General features: G+C 37.7%; 1 protein-coding gene across 4 annotated transcripts; it reads right to left on the minus strand.

Moving 5' to 3' along the window:
- PLK4 (polo like kinase 4) lies at positions 1-22,516 on the minus strand. 4 transcript variants are annotated; one of them, XM_037058563.1, is made up of 16 exons: positions 16,715-16,871; positions 16,494-16,589; positions 15,680-15,775; positions 15,486-15,600; positions 11,423-12,446; positions 10,579-10,679; positions 8,481-8,848; positions 7,569-7,673; positions 7,094-7,196; positions 5,894-6,043; positions 5,187-5,320; positions 5,005-5,096; positions 4,731-4,863; positions 3,558-3,698; positions 2,362-2,468; positions 1-630 (listed from the first exon to the last, which is right to left on the minus strand). In XM_037058563.1, exons 1-16 carry the CDS (start codon positions 16,745-16,747, stop codon positions 528-530), a joined length of 2,901 nt encoding a protein of 966 aa, XP_036914458.1. In that variant the 5' UTR covers positions 16,748-16,871; the 3' UTR covers positions 1-527. The 4 variants fall into 4 exon arrangements, with proteins under 4 accessions (XP_036914458.1, XP_036914461.1, XP_036914460.1 ...); XM_037058566.1 differs by lacking the exon at positions 16,715-16,871 and adding an exon at positions 22,506-22,516 and having other exon boundaries at positions 528-630; positions 15,680-15,771; XM_037058565.1 differs by lacking the exon at positions 16,715-16,871 and adding an exon at positions 22,506-22,510 and having other exon boundaries at positions 528-630.
- Positions 22,517-23,921: the final 1,405 nt, after the last annotated feature.

The following is a 23,921-nucleotide window of genomic DNA, read 5'->3' on the forward strand; positions in this document are numbered from 1 at the left end:
TCACAGTATTTATTATCACTTTTATATAAAATGCATTGGCAGAAATGCTTCACCAGAAACTGGTACTACAAAAATAAATATAAAACCAAATATACATGTTTACATATGTTACTTATAACATAAATATACATTATTTACATGTTCAAAAATTTAAAAAGTCCATGTTTTGTTCATGATTCAACATGTCTGAGAAGTAGGGAAAACAACAGAAGCACAAATATACCACACACCATTTATATTTTTGCCTTTAAAAGACAGTTCAACACAAATATGAACACAGTACGGTTCGGGGTATATGTGTTAAGAGCAAAGTTAGGTGTCCTGTTTTAACCTATGGCCACTACATTTTGTAAGTGGCTGAGGCTTCATTCTGCTTTGCTCTCTCATTGGAATGCATCCACTATGGTACAGATTAAAATTCTCTTACATGGAGAGGCTTTCTGAAGAAGTTAAATAAGAAAAAGTCACTTTCCTTGAAAGCCAACAAAAACATTATTTATTAAACATATATCTAAAAAGAGCTTTAATCAGTGAAAACTAGAAGTTGGATTAGAAAACATCAAAAGGATGGGAGAAAGACACTGTAATTTCTGCTTGATGTATTCTGGTAATAATTCATTTTCTCCATATCTAAGTGAAGCAAAAAAAAAAGACAAAAACATTACTTAATTACTTAGTTCATATGAGAGGACCAAAACTCACACTTTTCAGAAATTCAATAGGCAGAGGTATCTCAGAAAAATTATACAAAACTATTTATTAGAGTAGATACCTAAATCAAGTTATGCATAACCAATTTGTTTCCTTTCAAAACAGACTAAAATGTATTTAAATAGTAAAAAGAAATGGACTGAAAAACTTAAACTGGCTTTATAATTTCGAAAGCAACTTGAAGATCTGGATTCCTCATTAAATTGCAGGTCTTAATCAAAGAAAAATAATAGGCTAAACAGGTATAAAGAGAATTTGAAAATTCTATTCAAATTTTAAACAACTTCCAAATGACTATATCAAGTAAAACTGCACTTTTATCTTTGGAACATGGGGGGACCTCCCCAAACCCAGAATTTACTTATAAAAAATTGTGTATTTATTCTTGTTTATTAAACTTCAGTCACCTTCAAAGTACTCTCCATTTGATGCAATACACCTGTCAAGACATTTCTCCCACTGCTCAAAAACAGTTTTAGAACTTGCCGATTTTGAAGCCTTTTAGTCTTTCCGCCATTTTTTGTTTCATCTCTTCCACATGGGCAAAATGCTTTTCTTTGAAGATTTTTTTCATCAGGGGAAACAAAAAAGTTGCTTGGAGCAAGACAGGGTGAAATGGGTGGTTGGGGCATGAGGTCATGCTGAACACGCAGCAGGGTGTGGACAGATGCGTTGGTAAATCGCCCATCATGAAATAGGTAAAAGCGTTGAAGAGTCTTAAAAAAAAAATCACTGAAGCCAAATGCAGCCTCTCCCTACAACCCCAGCTGGTCCACTGATACAGATGGTCCCTAGAACATTCCCCTAGCAGAAGAAGCCTGTTCTACAAGGGGCCCGCCCTGCAGAAGATAATTCTATTTTGGGGGGGTCCTCCCTCACAGATCTGCATCCTTCCACTTTGTGGAGCATGTGGAAGAGCTTACCAAAGAAAGCCCCAACTTCATGAGTAGTTCTTTAAATATCACTGTATGTGTACGCATTTAATAAAAAAAAAAATCAATTGGTAGGTAACCGCCAGTTGTATTTGTCTCAACTCCTTCACAATACGCACTTCTCATGCAGGATCACGTTGTAATAGCACCATCATCACCCTACCTTTTCTAGAAGTTACGGTTTGAAATGTGGAAACCAAACCATGGCTTAATTTTGCTATTGACTGACTCCCCATTTTTTTGCATGGCATCTGGCACATATTTTCATACAGAATGAACATATACATTCAAAAACATGTTTCAAACATTAATTATATTAGATAAGAATATAGCCTTTCATTTGAGGGGAAAAAACTGGTTATCTCTTTTAAAAAAACTCTAGCTTCTATGGTTTTTAACATAAATCGTTTAGGTATATTACTTTGAACTTAGAAGTCTGTTTATTTCTGAGAAGAGCCAGCCAACCTGGTAAGGCTGTGGAATAAGGCTACAAAGAATCTTAACCACTTGGAATGGATTTTCCATAACAATTACCCCGCATTCATGTAGGTTATAGACTGCATTAAATAGACTATAAAAAAACTCCTAAGAATAATTAACAGTTTAAACAGCATAAGCATTGTCAAAGTGAAAACAGTAAGTTTATAAATCATTATTTCAGTGTATAGAGAAACTCGGAGCAAAGACCTGGATCTCAACCAGTGCTTTAAAAACTTACCTGGTTGTCTGACCACTGGGTGATGTGTAACTGATAGAAGACACTCCTGCCTGCACGACCAGCTGGGACCCGTCATTAAACTGAACCCACACAGCTCCACTAGTTAACTAGAAAAACAGTAAGTGTCAGAAGTCACTATAGAGGATTTTAGGTTCTTAAAACATACTCATGTTTAACAGGTTATAGTTTAAAAAAAGAAAACAGTGCCCTTCTCAGGAGCTGTGAGGGTAGTAGCATTGAGAAAATGCATGTCTTTTTTAGACTATTCTTTAAATAATTAGGGTTTTAGAATATTAAAATTATTCTAAATGAATCCTGTTTCCCATTTGTTTCCATTAGAACATAGAAGTAGTTGAATTTCTCTTCTGCCGAAGGATCTCCTATCTTAGGTTGTAAACATGTTCCTTTAGTCACTGATATTTATGACGCGCCCTCCAGAGTACAGAGAAGGTGACAGGGACTTCGGAGTCAGAGACCTAGGTTTAAACCCATACTCTGCCGAGTAAGTAAATAGGGCAGCAAAAGCCAGTCAGCCACTGGAGCCATACCTTAACTGTGTATCAAAGAAGATAACATCAATGTGAGGTTTTATTTGGAAGAATAAAGAGACAATACATTGTAAGTAGTCAGCAAATGTTGAGTTCCCCTCCCTTTATTTCCTATTTCCACAAAGGACTAGGTTGCACTGTACTTCACTGGTAAGTAAAAATTGCATGTGCTATGCTCAAAAGCCCCCGTGCTTCAAGCTGTTAGTGCACACATACACTTTCACACCTGAACCAAATTCTGTAAGTCTGAAACTCAGGGTACATTTAACTTTCAAATGCAGAAATCCTCTTTGGCCAAATAAATGTTATTCTAGTAATAAAGATTACCAAGTTTCTAAAACTTAAAATGCCCTGAACATCATTCTAAAGTCCTAGCCTTTACCCATTATCATGACCTGTACTTTAAAAAGCAAAGGCAAAAACAGGCCACCCAGGCCCTGGCAGGCAATTTGTTATCAATACCTAGAGTTTTCCAACTGTCTATAAATTAAAAATGTTTCCATTTTTAATGATACAACCAATGCAAAAAAAGGTGTAAAAACTTTCCTGCAAAGAGAAATCTTTAATTTATATTTTTGGGTAACTGTCTAATCACTGTGGAAATTAAAGAGATTTATGAGAAAATTCACTTTCCTATTAACTTCTCACCTGTGTAGCCCAACCCACATTTTTCACAAAAACGGATTTCAAAAGCTGCGCTGATTCAGGAAGACAACCTTTCAGACCACTGGAAGGGGCGTTTGTTGCAGAAGCTGCAGCAGGAAAGCCAAGTCCTTCACCGGTAGCCATCTGCAAACAGTAAAAGACAGGAAGATATTGTACTAACGCATTTTTAGAAGCCAGCTTTAGCAAAAGTAGAAAATGATTTAAATATTTAATAATATTTAAAATGTTCATATATATTTTACTTATTTTTAGAGAGAGGGGAATGGACGGAGAAAGACATAGAAATATCAACATGTGGTTGCCTCTAAAGCACCGCCACCCCCGCCACTGGGGACCTGACCTGCAACCCAGGCAATGTGTCCTGATTGGGAATCGAACCAGTGACCCTTCGGTTTGCAGGCTGGCACTCAATCCACTGAGCCATACCAGCCAGGGCAAATGACTGGATTTTTTATGAGCTTACATAGGTTTTTAAACAACATTTTAAAATTAAAGCATGATCATATTATGGAAAAATCAGAAAAGCACATATGAGAAAAATAAATACAGAGGAAAAAAATCACACAACTGCTGTTTTCATTTTGGTACGTATCTTTTCCTTTTCCCCCAAGGTATAATTTTTCACAGCGGCAACTATAGTATGTATGTGTGCATGTGTGTGAGTACACACACATATGTATACACACACATCTATTTAACCATAAGCCTATTTTGGATATAAAGGTAATTAATGATACTTTATAAGTAAAAATAAAACAACAAAATGTAATTTAATATATTTAGCTTTTGCCCAAGGGGAAAATAGGGTAGGCTGTTTAGGTAACATTTAAAGTAAGAGCTGAAAGATGAAAATGAATTAGCCATTGAGGGGTCACAGAAGAGTTCCCGGTCACGTGAACAGCATGTGAAAAGCCTGAGAGTTGGACCTAAATCACCCAATCAAAAGAAGGCTTCTGAGGCTCAGACACAGAAAGAAGTGGGGTGAGGTGGGGTAAAGTAGATCAGTCTGAGGCTGGCAAAGTAGGTAGGTGAGCATAGAGTATGTAAGGTATACACGGGAGGTGGTGATAAAGGAGTTTCAACTTGACGTCAAGGGCATCAGGCAATCACTGGAGGGCTGTAGGGACAGAAGGGACATATATTTCTAACACTTACAGAAGGATTAAGTGCTACTGCCTGTTTCGGAGAAGCAGCATTACTGACCATCATTCTACTCGTCGGGTAGTTCGGATCCTTAGGAGGAGGAGGAGCTGGCAAGGCCTGAGGCGAGCTGGTGCTGCTCGGTTTTCTGCAGGAGGAAGAAATGTCCAAGCATAGTCCTTTAAAGCTCAGTTTACAGGAAGGTAAAGAAGGTTCATACTGTAACAACAAACTTTCTAACAAACACTTCTATATTGTAGGTATATTTGAAACATTTTCAAGCATTTACCTTCCTATGATTATTGGGAAAAAGGAAGCACTTCCACTTCTCTTCTCCTCTTCTGAGATTACGGATTCCAGCGCCAGACACACACGGTGGCCCTGTTTGAAAAGAAGAGTGCCTTCCGTCATGACTTCCCCTGTCACTTGTCATCAGTTATTTGGTATGAAACCCTATAAGCAGGTACATACCTCATTAGCATGGTCCATATACATTTTTATTTCCTCTTTCAAGCTATTAATTTCACTTTTACCCTTCAAGGTATAAGATTTCCCAGTCTTTTCAATCACATGAATCAAAGCTTCCGTTTTATGTATCTTTGCTCCTTAAAAAAGAAGAAAACTATTCTTTTCTCATTTTTCTAAATACTCCTACATTTACATTCATTACTATACCAGTACATAAAGGCTTCTAGATCACAGTATCATTTATATTCATTTATTGACCATTAATAAAATGAGGCTCTCAAAGTAGTCAGTAAATACAGGTTATCCATTTTTCTTTTCTGCATATAGCTGGCTTAAGTCTGAAACACTTACAATATTTTTAAAAAGTCACTCCTCTCATACAAAAACACAACTGAAGGGCAGCTATAGTTATATGTATACTGTGTAAGTTTATGTGCAAGCACCCTTGAAGAAGGGAGCTTTACATATTAAACAGTAAATCATTTTTATAGAATAGATTTAAAAAATAAGATTCTCTGGTTCAATCCCATCCTTTTAAACATTTACAATTCTCAATTTTGTATGTGTCCATTGGAGTTTCTCAACTCACATATGTTATATGTATGTGTATATATCGCTCTTAAAATCTTGCTGCCTTGAATTTTAAAACTCCGCAACTATTAAATTATAAACTAAAGAGAAAAAAATTACCATTTAAAAATGGTTCTTACCATCATAAAACCAAACTTCAAAATCAGCACCAGGGGAATTCTCCATCAAAACACATTTAGCATATCTTGTAAAATAAGTGATTTTAGGAGATTTAGATCTTACAAGCTGTACAAATCTGGAAGCATACTGATATTTTCGCCAGTACTTTTCTAGGAAAAAAGAAGTTATATATTATAAGAGAATGAAATGCTGACTTGACATATAAATTACATGAAATTTAATATTTCTATTGTGCCTCAAAAATTCAAGTTGATATGTTTGCAATCCTGGTACCAAGGAAAAAAAATTTAGAACATAAATCTATCATTTCAATAAAAACTAAAGATAGTATAATAAAATTTCCAAGAAATATATATAACAAAATCTGAGTAGTATTATGATTATTTAAAAAATCTCTTTGACTCACCTCCTTATAATTTATAAGTAAGGTAATAATTCCAGGAAAGTTTTATAAGTGATATGAAAAGACTTCTACCTGAGATATCAGAACCAAATGATTTCCAAAAAAAGAAATACAGCCCTTTTTATGTTAATAAGACATATTTTTTGGTCCTACCTTACACAAGTAAATTTTTGCAGTTCCTTGTAACTGTTGTCATTTATCTACCTGTTTTTATTTTTTTTAATGTTTTTTCTATTTATTTTCCGAGAGGGGAAGGGAGGGAGACAGAAAGGGAAAGAAATGTCATGCTGCCCCTACTGAGAACCTGGCCCACAACCCAGGCCTGTATCCTGACCAGGAATCAAATCATCAACCCTTTGGTTCACAGGGTGGCGATCAATCCACTGACCACACAGCCAGGGCTGCTTTGATGTCTAATAGAGATATATGACACAGGTTTTCTTGTTTGTTTCTAACTGTCACCTAAGTGAAGTCTTACTATTTGGTAATTAATTCCCCAGTCCATGTCTAGGAGCTGAAATGGAAGTCAAATTTGCAAATATAAATGATCATTTATGTAGCACAGTCATAATTTCAAAGGTCAAAAACTAGATACTATGTGTTGAATTTTTAACATGATTCAAGACAAATATTACAGAGTTAGTTTTTACCATTACAAAATAGAACAGGAATAACTACTGGAGTAGTAAGGTACACCCCATTTCACCAGATATTTACAACCTATGATAACTGCATATATAGAGTTCATACATAGGAAGTCTGTTATCTAAATTTGTTCCCTGGTAAATTTACATACCTGGTAAATTGTCAAAGCTGTACCTACTGATGTTATCAGTAGGTGATGGCGGTTTATCAGCAAGAGGAAAACCTCTTCCATCATATGGATAATAAACAGTGATCTGTCAAAAAAAATTTAAGAATTTTAATTATATGCCATTAAATTAGAACACTATATTTTGTTACTAAAATTATGAAGAGCTCACATTTAATAATAAATATTATTTTACAAAAAATGCTAAATATGCTCTAAAAGTAAATTTTTTTCTTTTTAATCTTAAGCCTAAAGTTTAGATTTGTTACTAGTTATAATTATTTTTAAATCCACACAAATTTATCTAAATATGTGTAGTATCCTAGCTCAGTGTTTAAATTCCAGAAATACTACCACTATCATAAAAACCGATTTAAAAATATTTAAGTGAAAGAATGAATTGAAAGGCTAAATGCTTGAGTGACAAAGGTGCAACAACATAACAGCAGGTCCACATTACCATAGTTCCGTCACTAGATATATGAAGGACTTCTTTCACATATTCCTGAGACGAATGTTCCTTTAGAAGCTCCACACATACGTCCTCTGAATCAAGTATGCTCACCTACAAAGAAATCCAAAATCAGTAAGAATTCTCGTTTACTAGAATACCTCTGACATATGTAATACTTAACACAAAAGTACTTAACCATGGCAGAAATACAAGTCAAAGTCAAAATAAAACAGACTGCAACAGTCTGGACCACAGGAGTATTTGAGCTCAACTGTGAAACACGAGGAGCGAGGGGGAGGAGGTGTAATGCAGTGTGAATGATATGAGCAGAAAGGAAGCAGAAGGCAGGGTGGAGAAAAAAGACTTTGAAAAGACAATAGTATGCCAGACAAAGACAAGACTGGGCCAAATGGAAAACAGGATGAGGGTGAAATTAACAAATAGAAATCACTTCTTAAATCACACACGACATTTATTTAAACTCTAAACCTAATTGTTGTGCATACTCCTTTTCTTTTAAATAGTTTCAGATGTTTAAAAAAGGTATATTTTTCTAGTTTATCTTTTTGCGTCTGGATTATATGTTAAACAAAAGCACAAGGTAATATTAAATATCACTTTTAGTGAGTGGAATTGTGAATAAATATTTAACGTGGTAATTGACCAGTACTTTTTGCAAATTTTGTGTCAATAATTTAAAGCTGAAAGCGTATCAGTATCGAGTCACAATTTTTAAAGTAAAAGGAAACAAAAGCCATTATCGCATAAATACTCAGCCTATTTTCTTTTAAATGAACTTATTACTCACATCAAAAGTACAGGAACATTATAGGGAACAAAAAAAAATTCTATTTGATACCAGAAACCTATTAACACAAGGGAACATCACACAGTAACTTTGCAAGACAGCAGACATACCACAGCCTTTTTGGTTTTCTGTCGGATTGGTTTTAACCTGTAAGCTGTCAAAGGAGACGCAATGCTTCGTAAGGTACGTTTCTGATAACCCACTGGTGGCTCCAAAACCCTTGTCTTGCTTTGTTCAGAAACGGGTTCTAAGCCAAGAATAGGTTCTTGTTGAATTGTCTCAGGTTTACTTTGAAACGCAGCCATGTATTTCACAGGATTCAGCTGTTGTGCAGAATGTGCATTATCAAAAGCATCCGGGCTCTTTCTGGCTCTTGTACCAGCCCAGGCATTTCTTGATGTGTCCTGCAAATCTGGATGGCCCAGGAAATTTCTGTTTGGGGTAATGCTGTTGTGCTCAGTAGTTTCCCTTAAATGAGCTGTAATACATACAGAATAAATCAGTGGAATAATGAAAAAGCCAAGCCTACACAAAACAATGTCCTATTCCTTATAATAGATATTTTTTTGAAGAAAAAAAGAAATTGGCAAAAAAAAAAAGAAAGCACATTATTTCTCTAAGAAATAAGCAGTTTAAGATATGACATAATAAAATAGCAATTTTAAAGGGTATTTTAAGCCATAATGCAAAGGAATAATACCTTTAGTATTCTTAACATTAAGAAGGAAATATATTATTATGAAATTAATTTTTCAAAGTAATTTTTTAGTCAAACTAGTCATTCTAGAGTCACCTAATTCTGAAACAAGCCCCTGCCAATTCTGCAATAAATACAAAAATGGTAGGATTTCCCAGGCAATCATTCTATATAATATGCAAATGTATTCTCTTTAAGCTCTCTATTCCATCCTTATTAAAAGCAAAAACCACAATATATAAAATAGCTTTAAAATTAATATTTAATATCACAAATGTATTTGCATCCACATTTTTAAAAGTTCTTATTGAACTTTACCCATTTATATTCCAGTTTTAACATTCACATGAAAACATTATTTTTTTAAAGCTCTAAAAATGATTACATGACATAAAATGCAGTAAGACAATTTTTCAAATGCTAAGCTCTAGAAATTTATATGGCAATTTTCCCCTTAAATTACTTTTTAGTGCTCTTTTGCTCTCTATTTCTATTATGACAGGAATATTTTATAACAAATATTGTGCTTTAAAATTGCAGCAGCACTAATAGGTTATAAACATAATGACAATCTCAGATAGGTCATCTCAGAAATGTCTGTGCTACCAAATAAAAATATCTATAGATGCAATAACAGGTTAACTGCAAGATTAAGTATCTGGACTTTTAGTATAAAAACATACACTTGAATTATTATCTTCAACAAGTACCATTAAAAAGTTAATTCTCTTGGGCTCTTGAAAATACCATACATTTAAAAAGAAAAAAACAGACTCTTCTCCTTAAATTACAGCCATACTGTGCACTCTTTGTGTGAGGTATATAATACTGAGTAAAAAATAATTCCCTCCTTCCCATATGTTTCACTTCTATCCTCTTATTTACATCATTATTTCCCAACCTCTCATCTGTGCATCTGTCAAGTTCATTAAGGAGGAATGTTTAACTTTCAGACTCGCTCTCTAAGAAAATAATGAGTTGGATAACAGCTGTCTGAGGTTTTTAGTAGGTGTGTAAATGGGTGTATGTGAGGTCCCACGAGTAGCCATGATGTCCACATCAGCTTCTTCAAAATCTGGCCAACCACCTGCTGACGGTTTTACAAGCACTGACAGCAGGTGCTTACTGCAGGGAGGCTGCAAGAACAGAGGGGTGGGGAGTAAAGTCTCTGAGCCAGAACACTTGGGTGGGAACCCTTCGCCTACCCCTCTATGCGCAGTGTAGTTCGGCAAATTATTCCCTGTGCATGATTTCCTCATCCTTCCTTCAAGACGGGGCTAACAATCATACCCTCCTTATGTTTTGTGAGAAGTTAATAATATATGGTAAGCATTAAGAATAGTGGCTGACACAGTAAATACTCAAAATGCATTAATAGTTATTATTAACTATTACTGCAACATAGTTTATTGAAAACACATAATATTTTAAAGAAAACAAATCGAAATGGGCAATGCTTACTAAGTGTCCGTGTCATAAATTTTTTACCTAACAGTTTCTTTAAAACTCACCATTCTTTTGCAGATTTCCAAACCACTGTTGCGCTATTTCAGGCTGAGATGTCTGGTCTGGAAATGGAAAAGGGGTTCTTCCTGGACAAGGATGACTGGAGCTAAACAACAAACAAAATACATTCATATAAGCTAATAAAAATCATCAGGTAATAACTTTTTAAGACAAGAATTTTAAAAGGGAGATCTCGTATTTGAATATCTGAAAATTTAAAGTAACTGCAGAAACCAGTATTTGCCCAACTAAATTGTTTCTAAGAAGCTCACCTCCTTTGCCAAAATCCACACAGTACTATGAGAATGTTTCTATATGGCTAGTGCCCTCTTAGAATTTAAGCATAAAAATTAAAAATCAGAAAAAAAAATAAAACAGTACAAAAATAGTGTTTACTACACTAGTTGTTACTACAAAACTAGCCTTTATGTGAGCAGTTAATAAAGCAAATGCTTATCACTTAGGCTCAGCTTCCCTCTTTCTCTACATATGTCTGTGTATTAATAATTACTAACACAGTACTTTAGAGACCAAACATATTTAATAGATATTTGCACTGGAGACCTGCTTTATATAAAAAATTAACTAAAAATTCCCAAGTATTAAACACACTCTACAAACATATTCATGGGCACATATACTCATATTAAAAGAGATTCTCAACCACAACTTAAAATCATCATTCCGATTCTCTTCTTACTAAGAAATATAAATCACAGTAAAGAAGTACCCCAGGAATATCTGATAATGTTAGAAAAAGGTAAATCCCCTTAGTCAGAAGTAGCTTCATTACTGATACTAATAATGTTTATTGAAAAAGTAAAATGCTTTTGAAAGAATTATTCTTACAGTGCTTGATCGTTATCAGGTCTATCCAAAGGCCCAGAACTACTGGGTGTCTTTTCTTCAAAGAAGTGAAAAGCATTGACATTGCTATTGATAGGGGAGTGTCTTTCTTCATTCTCATCTCCTCCGGATCTTTTGGACTTTGAAAGCATTTCTGCCGAGTGACACCTTTCCATTGTGTATGTGTTTGCTCGAGACTGACTATGAGAAGTGCCAGATCTGTCAGAGGAATGGGCCCTGCGAAGGTATCGAGAATGTGGCCTTTCTTCTACATCTTGGATTATTCTTCCCCTTCCACTCTTACTGGTTTCTTGTTCTTGATTTCCCCATTGGGCATAAAAACTGCTTCCATCTCCTGAAGAAGAAAAATCACTTGAATTTTTCTTTGGAAATACAGTCATTTTATTTGGGAGTGGCTGACCAATTAAAAGTCTTCTTCTGTCAAACAAACTACCACTTATACTGGTACTGGAAGAAGTTGTCATTGCAGTAGAGATTGTGGCGTGTCCACTGTCAATTGAATCTTCTACGGTTCCTACATCCTTACTTTTTGTTGAAGAATTGCGGGACATAAAAGGATGGTCTAATACTGAAGACAGACTTAAGCGATCTGCTGGATTTCTACGAAGTAACTGGTGAATAAGGTCCTTGGCTTCCCTTGACAAAAAAGTTGGCATTTCATAATCTGCCAGCACTACTTTATTTAATGTGTTCTTGACTGTGTCAGTGTCAAAAGGTGGTCTCCCAATAAGTAATGTATAAAACATACACCCCAAGGACCAAATGTCAGACTCGAGTCCATGTGCGCTTCGAGTTGCAATCTCTGGTGAAATGTAATTAGGAGTCCCACATAACGTATAGTGCTTTTCGTGTGGCATTTTCAGTTGAGTTGCCAGCCCAAAGTCGGCAATCTTGATGTTCATATTACGCGTAAGTAAGAGGTTAGAAAGCGTGAGGTCCCGGTGAAGTATACCATGAGAATGGAGATACAACATTCCTGTGATGATCTGGTGCATGAAGTGCCGAGCTGTTAGAAGGCAAAACATAAAACCTATGTTTCAGGAAATCTGGAAAATTCAGTATTTAGAATACATTATGAAACCCAGTGCACATGCTGGCTTGCAGCTTAGTTTGACCAACCAAAATAACACCGATAAGTTCATAATACTCTTTAATTCCCTTTAAGACAACTAGGCACTCCTTTTAATTAATCCTTGTCCTTGATGAGGACAAGGATTCAATCATCAACTCATCAATCATCAATTCAACTCATCAATCCTTGATGAGTTTTCCATATACACTTAAGCGAAGCTTCATTTTATCAGCATTTGGAACTAAAAAGAGTACATTAACCAGAAGTCTCTAGCAATTAAGAGAAAATATTTATAACTGAACAACCAATTCATAAATACATTCTAATTGTTTTTTTAAAAGCTAAAGCTCTTCTGATGTCCCCCAAACAAGCCCTCTGAAAAGCAATCACTACTAACAGTTTGTATATATATTTATACTTTTTGTGTGCTTACATACGTTTAAATCTACACAAATTGTAATCATTGCTTTTCAAGTATAAAAATGGTATAAAAATAGATAGACCAGTAGTTACTTTCTCCCCCACTTCACATTATTTCTTGAAGGTATTTCTCTCAGCACACAGAGTTCATTTTATTTAATTGCTACCGATGAAAATCTGGGTCATTCTGATACTCTAAGATTACAAAAAACAGACCAATAAAATTTCTGTACATGCTTATTTTCTCATGCATATTATAGGGTACTTTTCTATGGTAAATTCAAGAAGCAGAATCACTGGGTTGAAGGATTAAAATTCAGTATTTTAATACCTTGCCAAACTGCTCTCTAAAAAAGACTGTATTTTTATTCACATCCTTGTTAATATTAGGTAGTCTCAATCCAATGAGTAAAAAAAAAAATGGTACACTTTATTTAAGTCGGCATTCTAATGATTACTAGTGAGTTAGAGCATCTTTCACATTTATTGGCCATTTGTATTTTCTATCTCTTATTTATAAGAAATTGGGAAAGTTAGAACTATGTATTTGATAACAAGGAACTATTAGGTGTGGTATTAAGTTTGTGGTTAATTTTTTTAAAGCCTGTATCTTTTAAAGATATATGCCAAAATATCTATATGTAAAAAGGAATCTATGATTTAACTTAAATTTTAACTGTCCATTTTACTATTTAATTATCTCTTTTTTAGGCATGACATATATTTTTAAAGATTTTATTTATTTATTGAGAGAGAGCAGAAGGTAGGGAGAAAGAGAGGGAAAGAAACATCAATGTGAGAGAGAAACATTGATTGGTTGCCCCTCCCACATGTCCTGACAGGGGACCAGGCCGCCACCCAGGCATGTGCCCTGATCAGGAATCGAACCGCCTTCCTTGTGCTTTGCAAGACAATGCAGTCAACTGAGCCATGCTGGCCAGGGCAGGTATGACTTATATTTTTAATATGCAGTTGTCAGCCATACATTTTACAAATATTTTCTTCCTTTGTCTTTTAAACTTGTTAGCAGTCTTTTTTGACATAACCATTCTTAATTTTAAGTAAATTAATCATTCTTTTCCTTTACTGCTTTTGAAGCTTTGTCTCATTTATAAAGGTATCACTATTATATACATTATTAAAGAAACACTGTAATCACCATTAATACTTATAAGGATTTATTTACAACTTGTTTTATGTCCTTATTTTAAGTCAAAGGATATGAACATTTCTTTTTCTATTTTTATCCTCACCCAAGGACATACCTATTGATTTTTAGAGAGAAGGGAAAGGAGGGGGAGGGGCAGAGTAGGAGAGAAACATGGATAGGCTGCTTCTCATACACGTCCCTACTGGGCACTGAACCCACATCCTAGACATGTGCCCTGACCAGGAATTGAACCTGCGACCCCTTGGTTTACAGTGTCCTGCTCCAACCAACTGAGCCACACTGGTTAGGGTGATATGAACATTTCCATAACTCCTAATAGAGATGATCAAATTGTTTTCCAAGTGGGTTATATAGATTTGAAAGTACAAAGTCTATCAGCAACCACCTTTCGTAGCTTGCCTGCAATCTCAGCAGGACAAGATAACCTGAAAACAAACTTTTATGAAATGATCTATGGACCTTACACTTGAGCCTAAACTGAGGAAAGTTATTTATAAGAAATTGGGGAAGTTGGAACTGACTATGTATTTGATAACAAGGAATTATTAGGTGTGGTATTAACTTTGTGGTTAATTTTTTTAGAAGCCTGTATCTTTTAAAGATATATGCCAAAATATCTATATGTAAAAAGGAGTCTATGATTTAACTTCAAAATACTCTGCTTGGAGAATAAGGATACAAATGAAACAATTTGACCATGAGATGATAGTTTTGAAAGCTGAGTGGTTTAACTTCATGGGGGCTCATTATATTACTTTATCTATTTATGGTTGACATTTTCTATTATAAGTCATTTCAATAACTTAACTATTTTGTGCTTGACTTAGAAACTATTTTATTTTGTTTCTTAAAAGATTTTATTTATGTATTTATTTTTAGACAGAAGGGAAGGGAGAAAGAGAGGGAGAGAAATATGAATCTGTGTTTCCCTCTTGTGTGCCCCCAACTGGGGACCTGGCCCACAACCCAAGCTTGTGCCCTGACTGGGAATCAAACCAGCAACCCTTTGGTTTACAGGCCAGCACTCAATCCACTGAGCCACACAAGCCAGGGCAGAAACTATTTTACAGTCATCAACAGCATTCTTAAGAGCTTCTTCTAGATTTGAAAGGATACCTCCTAAATTGTTACCAATTTAATTTAAAATGTAATTTCAGGAAAATTAACAACTTTCTCCTTTTACTTTACTCATGTAATGCTTGCATATTTTATAAGAATTCATGGCTCCTATAATGGGGGGGCATCTCCTTTTGTAGCCCAAAGTAATAATTAAAAGTTTTATTAAATATTGCAAAATAGCACATTCTTCAAAACTACAAAAAGTAAAATTTATATCTACAAAAGAAAGGAAAGAAAGAAAAAGAAAAAGAGAAGCAGCCTACCTTCACTTTCTGAGAATGGTTTCCTTCTGTTCTTTAGATACCTGTTCATTTCTCCATTATGGCACATTTCTAATACTAGGTAAACATAATTGCTATCTTCAAAATAGTTATACAGCTGAAATGTAGAAGAACAGAATAAATTATAATGTACAAATTCAACATCCCTGGCAACTTTTATAAAATGTGTATTTTACCTCCAGGATAGAAGGATGTTTCAATTGGCAATGTATTTTCACCTCATTTTGGACTCTCTGCACCATTCCAGCTTTGTACATGGCTTTCTTATCTATCTAAAAAATAACATGAGAGTTTTACATGTTGATTATGAACTTTCAACTGTGAAGCTGTCAAAAGTTAACTTTGAACAGAGAACATGCACTTTATTCTTAACTCCTTCTATCTTCTTTTTTATAAGATGGATTTACTGTTGTCCATTTGCCCCTCACACCTAGCAGATTACGTGGCAGAGTGGCCATTCAGAATGTATTGTCCAATGTATTCTAATACACTCTTCCAACTCACAGAATTTAATAGCACAATTATTACATCTATAATAACAAAAATGTTGCCAAGCTTTGAAACAAAATTTCCCCTCCCTTCCCCTAGAGGTTTAGATAAGTGATTCCTGATTCCTCTTGTTACTCCTATTAGACTGACTTCTAACAAGAACAGTACTTCAGATTGTTACAGTGTACTACAGAACTATGCACCAGTGTATTCTTATCAAAAACAAATCATTATTTGTTCTTTGATTTCTACAAATGACTCCAAGTATGTAAAATCAGAACAGATGCTAGTTCTACCAAACATTAATGAAGATAAAACACTTATTTAATCATGATCAAGGATCTCCTAATACAATTGCTGGTGTTGAAACTATTTTCTTCTACCTAAGCAATGGGTTCCTTGCACCATAATCAAAGACAAGGCTGGTAGGTAAGGAGTTTCTATCATCGCAAGTAATGCACTTCTCTAGGAGAGGTGAGAAGTCGATAAATAGATTCTTACCATTTTGATTGCAACTTCCAAACCAGTGTGAATGGATTCAGCTCTGTAGACACCAGCAAATGATCCCTTACCAAGCAGATTTCCAACTTTAAAATCCTTTAAAATTAAAGAATATGTGTAATGACTCATGGTAGTAGAAAGGAAAAGAGGGAGGGACTGGGAAAGAACATGAAATGGATCGAGAGGGGAATTTGCATTCACAATTTAAGCAGGTATTGCACCTCGATACAGCAGATGTCTGGGGTGGAAAACATGCTGACGCCTCGCGGGGATCCCTGAGCTTCCAGGCTGGACTCCAGATCGAGTGCCCTAGTGATCTGGTTCCTCAACCTCAGTGCAGCCTCGGGACCCTCCTCCCACCGCCGGCCACCCGCTGCGAGTCAGCGGCTTTGGCGGGGATCCCGCCGCAGCTCCCGCCAGAGGTAACCGCCATCCCCTTGGAGACACCCCGCTCCAGCGCGGCAGCTCAGGCGGGATCGCTGACAAGAAGCCTCAGAGTAGAAAGAGAGAAGGGCGGGGCTGCGAGCGACTCACCTGGGCCGCTAACCTCGGGCTCCGAGGGGCGGGCCGCTCCGCCCCAAACAGCAGAGCCCGGGGCCGTTGAGGCCCTCCCCAGGCACCGCAGCGACGCCCACCCCGCAGCCGTTAGCTTCGCAGGGGCCCCTGCCGGTCTCGAGTCCCGCCACTCCGACTCCCACCCGCCCGGCTGAGAACCCCGGAGTCTTTTCACCTCGATTTTCTCCCCGATGCAGGTCGCCATGTTTCCAGGCCCCGGCCGGGGTTCCTGGGCTCAGCCGCCTTCACGCAGTTCCTTCGAGGCAAGACTCCAAGCAGCCAGCAGTTCTTGGCGCCCATCAGGCTCGGCTCTCTAGGCCGCCGCTCCCGGCGACGACAGCACAGCCACCGAAAGGTCTCCCGGGCACCTTCCGAGGCCTGGGCGGTGCCTCCGCGCTCCCATTTTGAAAAACTCCCGCCCGTTGCAGTTCCTGCGAGGCCGGCGGTGACGTAGCCCCTCGGGTGGCTTCTCAGAGGCTGCGCCCGGGCGCGCATGCGCGATGGGGTCTCCTTGGCTGCCGCGCGGGTGTCCGAGCCTGGGGGCCGGAACTGCTCGGCTGCCTGAAGCTAGCCTGGCCAGTGCGGACACTCCGGCTCCGGGGAGACGGTGTGCCACTCGGGGAGGCGCTAACCTGACGTTTCCGCCCGTTACTCACCCGAGGGTCTGAAAAACTACGTCCAATTCTGTAAGGGGCTTAATTTGAAATTTTTAAATGTTTAAACTTGACAGGGCAGCACGTGTTGGTGGGGGTAACATTCCCTGGCTTAAACGCCCTTTACACCTTTTTGTTACTCCCCCCACCCCCGTTTTCATAACTGCAATGAATATGTTCTCTCTTTTATTTTGGTATATGCTTCTTAGGTATAATAATGCCTTTTGTGCAACAACGTGAGCCGTCACACGTGCAACGCTCCGTTTTGATGGAGAGAGACCTCTGCGAGGGTGGGCTGAGCCGGCTGGTGCCGTGCGGAAAGTGTGATGCTCCGCCTTCGCAACGAGCGGAGTACAACACACACCTAGATCTTCACTTTCTAAACATTCTTCACTTATCATTGTCTGCCTACAAGCTGTAAAACAAAACTAGGCACACTGTCCAGAGAAGTCAGCTTTTCCTTCATTTCTGAAATCATTCCGGAAAGTTTATGTTATAATAATGATGGAGCAGTGGGTTAGAAAGTCACTCTTCGGATTAGACTTGCTTTTGCTATTCCATGTCCAGAAATACCCGAACTCACCACCACCGCGGGATTCTGAGTGGGGGATTGTTTATCCCTTAGTCCATTAGGATCAGCTGCGTCGATGGTTACACAGGCCGCTAGTTCTGCCTCTCAGTAACCTTATGTGAAGAGGAATGGACAGAGAAGGGTACTTGCCAGATTCTATTGCCGCCTGCAATCTAGACCACCGTGGCTGAACCCGACGTCCCCTCCAAAGGTGAAAGTTTGGAGAGAAGCGGAAGAGCTGCGGGTAAGGGGATGAGTAAATGTAGGTTATATAGTGAGGGAAATCCAGTATTAACAACCTGGGAAGAGGCTCGGAGGAAGAAGTGATATTGTCTCTTAGTGCAGTTATACCAGATGCCTGAAAGGATGAAGCCGTATATTGCTGAGACCACGCCTGCTTTGGGAACCCGACGAGATCAAATGGCAGCCTTCAAACCTGCGTGGCGTCACCCTGGGAGACATTTCCATGAGATGGACTGGAGAGTTATTAAAGACAGAATGAGATTCTACTAGCATGCCAGTTCTTTTGACTTAGGCGATTGTTATGCTGGAAGGGAATCTGTCTTTAGGAGATGTGATTTATAAGAAATACATATTGGGTCATTCAAATGATGAAAATATACCCAAATTTCTCATATATATTTGGTCTTTGTCCACAGTTCCTGGTTCACAGCTCCCCAAACCCTTGGAATTTTCTCAGTGATAGCTTAAAGGTGTCTGTTTGTAAGAGGACTTTTGGACCACACCTAAAGATGGGGGTTGACTGTCAGAACTAACCATGTGATTAGAAGGTTGGAACTTTTAGTCCTACCCCCAGAGCTCCTGGGGGGGGAGAGGAGATGAGGTTGAATCACTTGACAATGGCTAGTGATTTTATGGGTCATACCTATATAACGAAGCCTCCCTAAACACACAGAAGGGTGGGGTTCCGAGAGCTCCTGGGTTGGTGAGCACATGGCCATTTGGGAGAGTGGTATGCCTGGACAGGGCGTGACAGTGGCACACCCTTTCCTTAGGTCTTGCCTTACGCGTTTCTCCCATCCGGCTGTTCTGTGAGCTGCTCTAGCAAATTCATTAGGCCAAAAGAGGGAGTTGTGGGAACCTCTGATTTATGGCCAGTTGGTAAGAAGTGTAAGAACTGAACTTTCTGTACAAGTCCACGGAGAGGGTTGTTAGAACCTCCACTTTATCAGCAGGCTGTGGAAAGCACAGGCTATGAGCTTGGTTTGCAAATGGCATCTGAAGCAGGACTGAGCCCTCTGAGCCCAGGAGAGTATGATGCTGTCTCCAGGACGACAGTGTTGGAATGAAGTCAAGTTACAGGACACTCAGCTGGATCAGACTATCGCTTGGATGTGTAAAGCAGCACTCCTACCCTCTCCCTGGAAATTGGGCCCAGGAGCACAATATACTTGCACATCTGCAATAAGTCTCAAGTTGGCTGTGGTGTACAATGCTTTTTATATATTGTTCGACTACTTTGTTAAGGATTTTTTGGATCTATGTTCATAAGCAACATTGGTCTGTAGTTTTCTTATAATGTCTTTGCATGGTTTTGGTATTAGGCTCATTTTTTACATGATTTGACATTTCTGGAAGTTAATTTTGTCAATATATATGACAGTCTGTTATTTATTGAGATTTACTTTGTAGTCTATGATATATCAGTTTTGGCAAATATTCTATGTGTACTGAAACATTTTTTTTTACCTGTTGACTGACAGTTTATGTAAGTCTATTAGTCTAAAAGTTGTAAGTCTACAACTTAAAATTGTATTCTTTATATTTATTATCAATGATCACTGTTATTGTACACCTTCTTTGTAGATGTTAATAGCCTTATATAGTCAGAGGCTGTTGTTTTAGTTATCTGCCTTGTGAATTGCTCTATTATCATTATTAAAATTCACTTTTTATCCAATATTCCCTTTTGCACTTCAAAGTCAATTTTATCTGATTAAGTTTCCAATTCTCTTTCCATTGGCATTTTCTTTGTATATTTTCCGCATCAATTTAAACTATCACATCATTATGTTCAAGAAGTGTCTTTGTAGAAACCACATAGAGTTTTTATTTTTATTTTATTTATTTTTAGTGAGAGGGGAAGGGAAGGAGAAAGAATGGGAGAGAAACATCAATGTATGGTTGCCTCTCATGTGTCCCCTACTGGGGACCTGGCCTACAAACCCAGGCATGCGCCCTAAATGGGAATCGAACCAGCAACCCTTTGCTTCACAGGCCCGTGCTCAATCCACTGAGCTACACCAGTTAGGGCCACATACAGTTTTTAAACTGGCAAGTTTAAGGTACTTAGATTTACTTAAAACTACTGATATTTGGATCTCTTTTGTATGATTTCTTTATGCTTTGCCTTCAACAGGTTTTTCTTTATACAGTGTTTCCTATTTTAATTTACCCTGGCCCTTTTATATCTCTAAAACCAATATACCAATTCTTTCAGGTTTATGCTTTACCACCACAGTGAGGTTAAACAGGTGACCAAATGTAATTATGCAGAAAGTCAGGCAGGGCTGCTGGACACAAACAGTTCAACTTCTCTTTTCTGGCATCTGAACCACTGGCTAGAACTATTTTCTACTTAAAAAAAGGGCGGGGGGGGGGAGGTTGAGAAAGTACTGGAAGTAACACTGAACAAACATTCCTTCACCCCTGGAATGTTATCTCTCTCCTATTTAATTATTAGGGACTCAGGTTTTAAAAGAGAACACGTAAAATCCTCTTCAGTTTTCCAAACACAGGATAAAATGATTAGGCATGAACTGCCGATCAGCCTCTCGGACACTAGAAATACAGTGGTACCTCAGTACTCATTAATTCATTCCGGAACTCGAAACAAGTGCCGAAAGCAAGTACACAACAAAGATGGAGCATTTTCTCTTGTGGGGTGGTGTCATGACTCAGAAATTCTAGCAAGTGTGAAGAGTCCCTAGCAAATATCGAGTGCTAAAACATCATTTTCTCATCAAAATTAGATGAGCACAGGGTTTGATGAGTAGTACCAATGTGTGACTGTATTCAATTGCATTTCACTGGAAAGTGTCAAGTGCATCGGGCATAAACTTATTTCTGGATCGAAGGTCCATTATCTGTCAAGTTCTCATGAATTGTTCATCCCCTGGAAGATTAAGCACCAAATGCTCCAGTTTGGACCAGGAGTCCGCAATCATGCCCTTACCCCCACATTTTAGGCTGACACATTTTCATCAGGAACAGCAATTCTCAAACAGAGAAGCTGTTATGAGACACTGGGGGAGGAGCTCCTCTTTGCCTACTAAAATTTCTAATCTTCACATTCCTTTATTCCTACATCTCTGCCAATATAAAGCTAAGATATTCTCTGGTAACAGTTCCAAAATTAGCTAACTACTACAGTTGACCCCTGAAAACTACAGACTTTTTTTCAGTAAATATATATAGTGGGCCCTCTGTCCTTGGGTTTTGCACCCTCAGTCAACCACCTGGGGATTAAAAACAGAACTTCTCTTTTACAGTTGGGAATCTTCAGACGCAGAGAGCCAACTGTACACGCTGTTCTGTACCACTTTATGTGAGGGACTGGAGCATCCATGGATGCGGGTGTGCACGGGGTCCTGGAACCAATCCCCTAGGCATATTGTAGTTTTCTTAAAAGTTATTGAGGCATGACCGTGGTTACGTTTTGGGCGAGTCTAAAGTCATATGTGGATTCTCAGGTATGTCAGAGGGTTGGTGCCCTTAATTCTTGTGTAAGAGTCAACTGTATTTTAGTTTTAAGAATCAATAATATCTGCAGGTTTGAAAAATTTGCCAATTTACTTAAAAAACCCACCATTGCCAAGCAAGTTTCTGTAAGTGACTCTGTCCACAAACCACCATCAGGTTAATGAAATTCAGTATGTAAAAATTAGACCTCAGGTGTGCAGCTCACGGTTAAAGGAGTAGGCCGATATGAGTTTATTATCATTACATAGCTTCTGGACAATGTGCACTACCATCCAAAATGAACTGCATTTATTATTGATTGTCATTTGTTTGCTCACTAGTATGAAGATGCCAATTTACATACATAAAAATGTTTCATATATATACATATATATTTTAAATACTTTATTTATTTATCTTTAGAGGGAAAGGGAAGAAGAGAGGGAAACATCAATGTATGGCTGCCTCTCGTGCGTCCCCTGCTAGGAACTGGCCTGCAACACAGGCATATGCCCTGACTAGGAATCGAACCTCGATCCTTTGGTTCACAGGCCCGAGCTCAATCCACTGAGCCACACTAGCCAGGGCTGTTTCATGTATTTTGATGCTGCCATATGAAAGCATTTTATGGATATGTTTGTGAACCAAAATTGTATGCCAAATATTCACTCGTAGGATGTTACCAATGTAACATCACAAACCATTCTCTCATGCACTCATCAAAGCCAGGGCCTTTTACATGCACAACGCAGGCATTTTTACAGATGCAGCACACTTGACTCTGGTTTTCTGCACTGTGCTGGCCACTCTTTGTATTGAAAACAGATCAGGACATTGAGAAATCAAATGTAGTTTTCTTAAAAGTTATTATAATCTAGTAACTATTAAACTGCCTGAATTTATTTTACACTAATAACTACAGTCAAAGTCAATATGTACATAAATTATTTTTTTTAAAAAGGGAATGTTACTGATTCCCCTTTTTTAAATTTATTTTTATTTTTTTAATTTATTTATCTTTAGAGAGGAAGGGAAGGAGAGAGGTAGAGAAATATCAATGTATGGTTGCCTCTCATGAGTCCCCTGCTGGGGAACTGGCCTGCAACCCAGGCATGTGCCCTGACTGGGAATCTAACCGCGATCCTCTGGTTTGCAGGTCCACGCTCAATCCACTGAGCTACGTCAGCCAGGGCCACTATGTACATAAATTATTTTAATATTGGTTGGAGAAAAGAAAAAATGACACGGATGCCATATTGTTAGTACTAAACAATTTGGCAGCATCATTAAATGTTGCTTCTATAAACTGTGTGTGGTATTAGATAACAATGGCTCTGTCCTACCAAATATAAAAGGTAACTGCTTTTAATGTGAGTCTCCTTCCAAGACACTAAGGTAAAAAAGTTTACTCCAGGGGAAAAAGCAAAACAGTTTAAAGCTTCCACTACCTGGATTTCCACCTCTAGTTCCATTTTTAACATCTGAATTCTGGGTGGGCTGATATGATTTCACTATCATTTTATATTCAAGTTCTTGGGAGCCAAAAATTTAGGAAATTCTAAAACAAGGAAGATGCACAACACACGTGTAATGAGAAGGCAGCAAAGAACTGACTGATCTTTGAGAACCACTTTGAACTTCTGACCCTTCTTACTTTCTCACACTGATATTTGGATTAAAAATGAGGGATGTTGGTTGCTTAATACTCACAAAATTGACTTCTTTTGGTCCAGATCTACTTAAAACTATTCTAAGGTCAATGTGAAGAATCTATTTGACCAAGCCATTATTAAAGATATTATATATGGAAATTTATAACATAACTTTTCAAATAAGCTAAGGTGAAAATTCTTAATAGTAAGATTCGATATTAAAAAGGAGACAAAGGTAATCAAATTAGCTATCAAAGTGATAGGATAACAAACGAAACTACTTCTAAAATCCGTA

This window comes from Sturnira hondurensis, unplaced genomic scaffold, assembly GCF_014824575.4.
Source record: "Sturnira hondurensis isolate 20B ecotype Veracruz unplaced genomic scaffold, ASM1482457v3 Scaffold0010128, whole genome shotgun sequence".
Lineage (NCBI taxonomy): Eukaryota > Metazoa > Chordata > Mammalia > Chiroptera > Phyllostomidae > Sturnira > Sturnira hondurensis.

Coding starts and splice junctions, on each gene's coding strand:
- PLK4 (XM_037058563.1), bottom strand. CDS start 16,747: ATGTTTTCCACCCCAGACATCTGCTGTATCGAG. Junction 15,776..16,493: donor TGGAAGTTGCAATCAAAATG/GTAAGAATCTAT, acceptor GTTATTTTTTAG/ATAGATAAGAAAGCCATGTA. Junction 5,321..5,893: donor TGAAGTTTGGTTTTATGATG/GTAAGAACCATT, acceptor TTCTTTTTTAAG/GAGCAAAGATACATAAAACG.